The following is a 10,399-nucleotide window of genomic DNA, read 5'->3' on the forward strand; positions in this document are numbered from 1 at the left end:
TTTGCAACAACAGGAAGATGCGGGTTGCAAGGTGACAACTTTGGGAACTACTGTTCTATGTGTTCCTACTTTAGCCAGGTTTATTGAAGTAGAGAGGGGTAAGATGCCTTCTAGTAAGAACAATGTTTTGTTTGGAAATAATAAAATAGTCTAATTTGCATATTAACATGTACACCCATTGTAAATATGCTAAAGTTAAGACATTTTAAAGGTAATGAAATCACTGCAGACTATAACTTAATTATAAAACATTTTTAATAAAAAACAAAATTGTTTGGTATTAGCTCAAGTAAACTTGTGTGTGTGATCAATGACGACAGACTTCATATGGTCTTTCACTTGTATAGCGCTTTTCTACCTGTTAAGGCCCTCAAAGCACTTCACACTGACATCGCAGTCACCTACTGGTGGTGTAGCATCAGTAGCACTTCTTTGTCATAGTCACAACAGCGGGCGGTTGAACTCACAACCTCTGGGTTGTGAGACGACCACTCTACCATTGGTGTTGCCCCTATGACAGATTGATGTATGCAGAAAGTTCAGTAATTACAATGGATTCACATACTTTTGCCTCCCACTGTAGCTCCCATACTACAAAACAAACCCCCTTCCAGTATGTATTTCTGCTTATTTTTCTTTCTGCTCTCCTATTTTAAATTATTTTTATAATAGAATGTGAAGGGATGCAAATAACAACAATGTTCATATTTTAAGGAACAAGCCGACAATCCTACAGACTGCCAGGAAGGGCACTTGCCAGGGCAACGATTTAACTGACTTATATGACGTCATCTTTAATTGACGTCTCCATAAAATGACGTCAAGGAGAAGTGAACGTCTCATTTCTGCCCGTTTCTCCTTCTTCTCTGTCGTTTTACTCGACTCCTCCACTGTATAGAGATCTCAGGCGGGAGCAGCTAAATGTCAAAATAAACATAGAAAATCGAGGACGTAATTAAGAAATTAAATTTGGTTCCGAACTAGCCTGGTCGGTCTGGTGCAGTGCTGGCCAATCAGCGGCGTCCGGAGCTCAACACGAACAACAGTTCTGTCAGAGATGGCGCCCAGCTCGAAATCAGAGAAGAAGGATATCAAACACAAAACACAAAGAAGACACAAAGACCATATCGTAAAACTTCTCGTGCGAGGACAGGTATGAATGCCATTTTCGAAACACCTTATTGTAGGCACGGCAGCAATGTTTTTGGAGTAATATGATGCGAGCCTTCCTTGTTTTCATTAGCGTCTGATACCAACTTGTAGCTGTAACTTAGCTCGTTGGCTAACAGCAGCACATTTTCCGTTCTTTGGCCTTTGCGTTACACTTTGTTATTGCGTTTCTAAGTTGGTTTTGTTGGCAACAATACGTGTACAAATACTTGGGACTCGTTAGTTAGCATGTTAGCTGTTAGGTATTGGGTATTTAAGGCTTAACAGTTTGTTATTTAACCTTTAAATTGCATTAGATTAGATTCGACTTTATTGTCAGTAATAATGTAACAAGAAAAAAAATAGTTTCAGCTTTATCTACTTAGGGTGACAATTGAAAGCCGAATACTATGCAAATATAACATCAACCAACGTTTTCCTGAATCGTCACACATTGTTTTGCATCGTGTCACCCTAGCTCACATTTGTTTGTTATATATCATTGTTAAATTTTGCAGCTTTCAGGGCAATTCTCACAGCATCTGTTCAGGAAGCTCCCTCCTCGAGTATGTGTCCCATTAAAGAACATTGTCAGTGAGGAATTCCTGAGAGCAGGGTAAGTTGTTATTTCACCGACTCACTAGTAGTTGCCATTTCTAACATTTAATTTAAGCAAACTAGTGTTGATCCACAAAAAGCCTGTGTTACGGTGATGCAGTCATTGCCTGTTTGGTTCCAGGCATATCTTTCTTGGCTTCACCAAGTGTGGCCGCTACGTTTTGTCCTACACCAGGGACTGTGGAGAGGATGATGATTTCTCTTTCTATAACTACCATCTTTACTGGTGGGAGTTTAATCTCCACAGTCGACTCAAACAGGTAAACCAATCCATACACATTGTATAGTCTAATGTGTAGTGTACTGTTATTCTGACCATATTTCCAGCTCAAACACACTGTCAACAAATGCAAATTAAATTACATTTATCTCAGAATTTAGCCAGGGTATAAATCCGTTGAGCTTGCAAATATGCAGTATAGTTCATATGTTGACTGCTGTGGGGAAAAAAAGTAATTAAAACAAAGTTAATGGTAGCTTTAAAACTTTTGCACGGTAGTGTACCATTTAATTAGATTTACAAATAACAATTTGATCAGAATTAAGTGACACTTACACATTTTGTCTATTGTATGTATTGTCATTCTAGGTCCAATATGTGAGACTGTTTGCCGGTGAGGAAATCTACAATGATCTTTACCTCACTGTGTGCGGGTGGCCAAATGACCAGTCTAAAATTGTCATCTTCGGTTTTAAGTAAGACATTTTTTGCATCATTTAGCATATTCTACCATTATGTTGTTGTAATCATGTTTACCTATGTGGCGCAACCTGTCAGCTATCTCCTGATGAACTTGATGAGCGCTGAGAACTACCGAGACATCTATATCACCATTGTTTCAATGCCTCCACCTCAGCCTTGTGCTGAGTGCTGCACACTTCCCTCGAGCACATCCGTACGCAATGGTAAACACAAGCCGATGCTACTCCGCTGACCTTGCTTCCTCAGCCCATCACCTCTAATTGTCATGTGGCTCTCTGCAGGAAGTGGCGAGTGTCTGGAGCACGGCTATGTCCTCAACAGCAGATATCAGGTGGTGTACCCCTTTCCCACTTTTCAGCCTGCTTTCCAGCTGAAAAAGGACCAGGTCATCCTGTTAAATACGAGCTACTCTCTGGTGGCTTGTGGCATCTCTCTCTGCCAAGGTAATCATTTAAATTTGCTGATCAATCTCAACTAACCCTTTATATGGTGTATATATACCAGGGGGCTGCAACCTGCGGCTCTGGAGCCACATATAGCTCCCTCTAAAAAAAAATTAGTAGGAATTAATATATATTTTTTATGTATGCATTTTTATTTTTTAGATAAAATATTCTTTAAACGAACTCATGATTAAATAAATTAATAATGAATAATTAAATATTTAAAAAAATGTCAAAGTCCAAATTTTTAAGTTGTCAGAAAAAAAGATATGAAAGGTAGATAAATGTCCTAAAAGTGACCATAAAATGTCCAAAAGGGGAGAGGAAGAGCAGGAAATGAGCATAAAATGTCCCTGAAATTGCCACAAAAAATGTCGGAGAATTGAATAATATATCCATCCATCCATCCATTTTCTTGACCGCTTTTCCTCACAAGGGTCACGGGGGGTGCTGGAGCCTATCCCAGCTGGCTTCGGGCAGTAGGCGGGGTACACCCTGAACTGGTTGCCAGCCAATCGCAGGGCACTGAATAATATATATATTTTTTAATTATTATTAAATAAATAAATAATAATTATAGAATAAAATGTCCCAAAACAAAGTAAGAAAGGCAGAAAATTACCATAAAATGTCTTTGGAGTTGCAAAAACACAACAACAACAAAAGTCAGAAATTTGACAAAAAAGCCCAAAAATCTAAAAGTGTATGAAAAATCACAAAAAAGTGGATGGAAATAAATTGGATGCTGCATATTTTTGTGTTCTGGTGCAGCTCTAATTAGCTCCTGGGCCCTCATTACGGTACATTGCGGGTTGATATAGCGTATGTTATAACACACAGTTTCATTCATCACAATGTTTTGCGGCTCAAGACAGATTTTTGTTTATTTATTTGGCATGAAATGGCTCTTGTGCCAGCCAGTAAAGGTCGCTGAACCCTGGTATATAACTTCTATGTACATTAACAGACTATCAGTAAAATGACACAAAACTGCACAATCTCACTTTCAAAAGGCCAATTTGCTCAAAACAGTCTGTTGTGCTACATAAGTGGGTCGCACACTAACACGGCTTAAGCCAACTGAACTGTCGAGCAGTGTGCGGGGCTCAACAACTACTTCTCATGAGTGTCTGACAGTCGAACACAGTGAGCAGCTACAAGAGTGTCAACATTGGGCAGCGATAACAAGCAGTTAAACAGTAATAAAGAAATATGAAATAAACTGTTTAGTTGGTCTGGACTAGTTTAAATACAATAAACCTCGGAATGACATTACTGGTTACTGTCGGGAATCTGAGAAAAGTCAAGTTAGCAGCCACAATAATTGCTCATTTCAGAATAAAAGACAACTAAGGCATCATTGTCCATGTAAAAGATTAATTGTGAGGCTTTTATTTTGAAGTTTCCATCACGGCGCTAATGAGCAAACGTTATGATGGCAGATTTGACTTTGTTGCATCTCACGGTAACGGCTGCTAGCAAGACTCGAGATGTGGCTGAACGCGGGGACGACACCAACAGAATGGTCATGCCGGTCGGTAGAAATTAGGGCCCCTGGGCACCCAAATTGGTCGCAGACCCCTGAATGTTTTGCCCTTGATGCCCAGTATGTTATCAGATATTAAATTGCACTTAATTGGCTTTGTTTGTTCCAGGCAAGGCTGGTTCGTCGTCCCAAATTCTCTATACAAAGAGGGCGGCTTTGTCACGTCAGGCGTCCACGTTGTCCTCTCCCGCCGCCTCAACTTCCTCATTGCCTCAGGAATTTCCTGATAGGCAACCAACACAGAGCAGGTTAACCCCCGCCCAACCTTCTTCCAGCCAATCACAAGCCGCCGTGCGAGCCCGAGAATTTGCAGCCGACCTCTTCCGACGGGCCCAAGGCGGAGCTGGCGGAGGGGACAAAGAGGGAGAAGAGAAACCATCAGTCCCGTTGGTGGCAACCACTCTGCAGGAGGAGCAGGATTGTCCAAAAACGTCGTCGAAAGAAACGCGGACTTGTTTGCCACAAATGTTGACATCCGGCCATAGTTTAATGCAGTCATCAGAACAAATGATGTCACCCGTGTCCTCGTCTTCACCACCTTCGTCCCCTCCTACCCCGTCTGCATCTCATGAGGTTGACCCCAGTGAACCCGGCTACGTCAACTACTCATGTCTGCACTACTGTCTCCAGCCGGGCTTATTGGAGCAGAATACGGGAGGCGATGCAGGTGAAAGGGCAACATCTACAATAAACGTCGTACACCTGCAACATTATGACCACTTGCACACCAATGCAACCAACGGTGTTGTTGCGTCTTACATGAAGTCTGTTCTGTTTTGATGATCACTCAGAGTTATTCATTTAGTGCAGTATGGTTTGTTTGACAGCTTCTGAAAACTACAGCCACAATAATGAGCTTGTTGTTCAATGAATGTCTCAATCAAAGTCAAACCGATTTTTGGATGGGCACTTTTTGTATTGGCTCACTTTTGTCAGGGTTGTCAATCTTGTTTTAATGGCATTGTGTTTGTGGGAGGGAATGGTGGTTTATAACCTTAACCTTGCTTTCAAGGTCGCGGGCAATAAACCAACAGACTTATTTATTTATTTTTTAATTTTTGTAATTTTTCCTGCAGTTCATTAAACAATACCTATTTTCAACAGAAGATTTTTTTTTTAATCAACTTTCTGTCAGTCAGGCCTGGAGTTTAAAGTGGTCATAATGTTGTAGCCAAAGGTCATGTAAAGTGTTGTTGCTGTATTTTAGTTAAGTGGTAGTTGCATACTAAAAGTTACCCCAATTTTTTTTTTTAAGTTAAGCTGGACACCTTCAACTTTTGTCTCTGAGATGTGCTCATTATTTTTTGCATCAAGGTTACGAAGACGATAAAGTGCAGCTGGCGTTCACGGTCACCGATCTTAAAGGGCGGAGCCTGCGACTGGTCAGTGAGCCACACGATGGACAGGTGAGTGGCATACTGGAAATATCACAAGTAGGGTTAGGTGCCGATATTGTAACCTTGCTCTGCAAGATGAATTCTCGCGGTATTTGTGAGTTAACAAACTCCGGAGAATACATCTTTTACGGCTTCCGCTGATACGTTTGCAGCCGACCTAAAGACCAATCAGGCGTTGTTTATAGGCAGGATGAAACCAATGAGCGCCGATCGTGGGGGGGAACAAACAAACCTAACAAACGAACAGATGCTGCAATTAATTGTGTTTTCGCAGAATTACTCACCGTTTCCTTGTTGACTTTGAACATCGAAAGGCGTTTCGTGCATTTTTATCAAAGATTTTTGTGCCCCAATCCTCCAAAATGAGATTTGGACCCGTTTAATTAATTTGCCTTAATTGGTCAAAACAAATATGCAAAAAGATGCCGCATGGTCCAATCAGCTCGAAGTACGATACGATACGATACGATATCCTTTTATTTTCCCCGTGGGGAACTTTTTCCTGGACTCCGTCCAGCTGCAGTTTTACAGTAAGGAAAAAACAACAGAATAGAAAGAGATAAAATCAAAATTAAATAAGAAGTGCAGCAGTAGTTTACAGTAAGAAAAACAACAGAATAGAGAGAGATAATTAAAATAAATAATACACACACTCATATATATATATATATATATATATATATATATATATTGCACCACTTAGTTAATGTCGGTTATTAAGCAATTTGATGGATGTTGGCAGGAATGAGTATTGTACAACCTTCCCCGAACGGGTCTGCCTAGTGAAGTACCAGATTGATAATGTGAAGAACTCCCTCAAGTGAATCACAATTATCAATCTGGTTGGCGAGGTCACCGATATTGGGCATTTTGAGAAATATCGATATCGGCCTTTTTTAAAAATCTGACGGCCTGTATAAGGTAAATGTAAAACCATTTTAATCTCATGGAACTATTTATTAAAATTTTCAGTTAACGTTGTAAGAGATGCAGCTGACCCTGGGAACCTTCTGAATCTGAACCATTTGTTTGTTTGTTTGACATTAAAACAAAGAAATGTGAAAGTTTTAAGATTTCAGGTATTTTTAAATTTGTGGGTGGGGGCATTTACTGAAGAAAACTATAGAGAGCTATGGTATTTATTTACTTGTTTAAGTCTCCATTTCACTTTCTAAGACGTACTGATAACCTTGGGAGCTCTGTAAACATTTTTGTTAGAAATTTAAATGGATATCGATTGTCCAAAAAAAAAAAAACTTGTTCAAGATTGACATTTGTATTTAGGAAATAAAATTATTTTATACTGAAAATCTATATCGGCTCCAAATATTGGTTATCGGCCTCCTTGACTACTAATAATCAGCATCGGTATTGGCCCTGGAAAAAAAATCACATCTCTAGTCAGAAGCATAAGCTTGGAAGGTTGACAAGCAATTCATTGAATTTATAAATTACTCTAAAACTTATGCTCGAACGGGCGCATCCATCTTGGATGCTAATCATGGAAGTGACGTCACACATACTCAAGTTTGGCAAAGAAGAGGAGACCCCCAAAAAATTAAAAGGCCATTCTCATTAGGGATAGACCGGTAATCGGCCCGGCAGACCATCTGCGCCAATATTCAGCATATTATTTATTTATTTATTTATTTTATGGCCGCTATATTAAAAACTGTTATTTTTGCTCGAATGGGCCCTTTTCGTCTGCTCTGAGTCAGCGGCTGTTGACTCCCTGCAGCATTGGCCCTCCCACAGCACCATCTGATTGGTTGCTTGTGCAGTGCTAACAGCCAATAAGCAGCAATTAGCGGCTAATAGCCTGCGAGCTAACGGCTAGCGCGCGGATTTTTAGCGGCTATTTGGGAGTTATCCCAGGGTTAGCGTGTGGGTGAACACTTAGCCCACGAGCTAACAGTTAGCTCGCAAATTAGCAGCTATTTGGGAGTTAGCATGCGGGTGAATGGTTTGCCTGCGAGCTAACCAGCTAGCTCTCGAATTTAACGGCTATTAGGCTAACCTAATAGCCGTTTTTTAACGGCTATTTGGGAGTTATCCTGGGGTTAGCGTGTGAGTAAATGGTTAGCCCGCGAGCTAACAGTTAGCCCGCTTATTAGTGGCTATTTGGGAGTTGGCATTATAGTTGGTGCAAAAGCTGATGGCAAACAAAAAACCTTTAACATGTTGCAAATCACAAAAGCTGTTTAATAAAAATGTGCTTGAAGGCATTTAAGCAGTCAAGTGCTGGAGTTTTTATTATTATCGGCTTCAAATATTTGTTATCGACCTCCCTGACTACCGATAATCTGTATCGGCCCTGAATAAAGCATATTGGTCTATCTCTAATTTTCATTCTGTATTGCAAGATTTTGTTCTGTTTCTTGATAAAAACAACCTATAGTATGCACACTGGCAAAAACGTGTAGTTGTGTGTGTTCCTTTGCAGAGTGTTTGCATAGAGCAGCTGACTCTGGACTTTGAGTATCTAATTAATGAGGTGATCAGGAAAGACGCAGCATGGGCATCTCAGTTCTGCTCTTTCAGCGACTACGATGTGGTCATATTAGAGGTAAACAAACACGGTCGTTTGCAGCACACATTTGAATTGAATTGAAATGTGTGCGTCACAATGGTTTTGTATGTGCGTGTCAGGTGTGTCCGGAGACCAACACTGTCATGATTAGCATTGGCCTGCTATTACTGGCCTTCTCCCCCTCGGAGCATTGCAGGTACTTTTTTTTTTTTTTTGTGATTTCTTCTCCAGTAGAGAGAGTTTGGACTCCTTTTTGACACTTGTGTGCTTTTCTTCTTGTCAGGCCCAACACGTACCATTCGAACCTGCAGGTCAGTTGGGACCTTAACACGGGTGTGTGTAGCACTGTGGGCGTTGGTGACCTTACAGAGGTCAAGGGTCAGCCCAGGTAGGAAAACTATGGAATTGTTTTCTTTTTTGTTTAAAATGGCTTACTTGAACTAGTTTCGAATTGTTGCCAAATTTTAAGAAACAAAAGTTGTCTGTTAATACTAGATTAGTTGACAATATGTGTTGCACCTGTCTCTTGCGTCAGCGGGCGCGTGTGGAGTTCTTACAGGAAGTCGTGCGTCAACACGCTGATGAAGTGGCTGATTCCTGAGAGCAGCTCGCGCCACATCAATCGCATGACCAACGAAGGACTACACAAAGGTGAGTTGGAGCTGCAAAAAAAATCATTGCGCAATTCCCCCCGAGCTGATTCAAACTCTTGATTTTGAGGGTCTAACGAAATGGTTCCTCCTCTCCCACGTAGGATCGTCTCTGCAGGTGTTGGCTGATAGCGACAGATGCACCTGGATTGTTTTGTGATGTCACAACGCCATGGCTACAAATGAAAAGGAGAACAACCTTAGGGCTCAATTACACTGTGATAACAAAACTTTACATGTCTTTTTTTTTTCCTTTTTTATAATGACACATTTGTATTTACTTATTGAAGTGCAAAAAGCCAGAGCTGGTTTGGATGAAGATTCTGACAACCATTCGAAGAGTTCTTTTCTTACATAGTATATACTATTAAGTATTCCTGAAGTGTTTGTGTCTGCCATAAAAAAGTATTTATGTCAACCTGCACTTGTGAGATAATTGTATTTGTCTGTACAATGGGACTGATTATTGCTGCTTGTGAATAACTTGTTCCCACAAAGCCTGAAACCGGCCTGGCTCCATTTTGTTGACTCACAAGGGTGCAGTTTTTCTCATAACGTTGAACAAATCAAACCTATGTTACTTTAAATATCTTTAGGTGAGTTGTACACAGTATTTGTTAAATGGTTGTTGGGTTTTCAAGTCCCATACGTTTCACTGGTTGATGTAATGCTGTATATTCTTGGTAAGGAAGTAAGAATCTTGAGATTTTGTCAAAATAAAATGTTTTTGGGGGGTGTTGCAAAACAAGATTTGCTTTCCAATTTGAGTAACGTTCACATGATACAAAATGTGTCTTGAATGCAGAAGACCGGGGTTTCCAACCTTTATTAAGCCAAGGCACCCATTTTACACACTAGTCTCACGGCACTCCACCAGACAAATTGCCACCAAAAAAAGTGACTTGAGATGATGTCACAAAGGAACTAGTGGGACCCTGTTAAACCAAGCTAAATCATACTTGTCGAAAGCCGTGACTTATTCATTCTGCCATCTAATGGGAGAATAATTCTTTTAATTGTTCTGCCTCTCATTGTCACTGAAATAGACCGCTGAACGATAACATTTGTATAATAACTAGAACTAGCGGTGATTAAATTAGGTGAAATAAAGTAACATTGTGCAGAGTTCTCTTTTGGTACACTAGTGTGCCATGGCACCCTGTTCGTTAATCACTGAGTACACAAATACAATATACACACATTTGAGAACGCGGTCACAACCTTTGAAGTCAGTGACAAAGCTACAAAGATCACAAATTGTACAAAAGTCTGAAGAGGGACATGAGGATCCTCGTGATGAAAAAGTACAGCAGCTGAAGCTTGAAGGTAGAATCCACATGACAGTACATGAATAAAAACACAA

At 40.4% G+C, this 10,399-nt stretch overlaps 1 protein-coding gene across 1 annotated transcript; it reads left to right on the forward strand.

Annotated features, from left to right (window-relative positions):
• Window positions 1-830: 830 nt before the first annotated feature.
• On the forward strand, window positions 831-9,784 carry dcaf15 (DDB1 and CUL4 associated factor 15). The gene is made up of 13 exons (XM_077570247.1): window positions 831-1,153; window positions 1,668-1,765; window positions 1,889-2,027; window positions 2,357-2,463; window positions 2,546-2,673; window positions 2,752-2,913; window positions 4,569-5,126; window positions 5,774-5,865; window positions 8,300-8,422; window positions 8,506-8,582; window positions 8,670-8,774; window positions 8,922-9,037; window positions 9,141-9,784. The coding sequence occupies exons 1-13, from the start codon at window positions 1,058-1,060 to the stop codon at window positions 9,194-9,196; spliced, it is 1,857 nt and encodes a 618-aa protein (XP_077426373.1). The 5' UTR covers window positions 831-1,057; the 3' UTR covers window positions 9,197-9,784.
• The last annotated feature ends 615 nt before the right edge of the window (window positions 9,785-10,399 follow it).

Source organism: Vanacampus margaritifer, chromosome 7, assembly GCF_051991255.1.
Source record: "Vanacampus margaritifer isolate UIUO_Vmar chromosome 7, RoL_Vmar_1.0, whole genome shotgun sequence".
Taxonomy (NCBI): domain Eukaryota; kingdom Metazoa; phylum Chordata; class Actinopteri; order Syngnathiformes; family Syngnathidae; genus Vanacampus; species Vanacampus margaritifer.

Bases quoted from the DNA above. Each gene is read 5' to 3' on its own strand.
- dcaf15 (XM_077570247.1), top strand. From the start codon at position 1,058: ATGGCGCCCAGCTCGAAATCAGAGAAGAAGGATATCAAACACAAAACA. The intron at 2,464-2,545 runs GTAAGACATTTT...GCAACCTGTCAG, and splicing joins ATTGTCATCTTCGGTTTTAA to CTATCTCCTGATGAACTTGA. The intron at 2,674-2,751 runs GTAAACACAAGC...GGCTCTCTGCAG, and splicing joins GAGCACATCCGTACGCAATG to GAAGTGGCGAGTGTCTGGAG.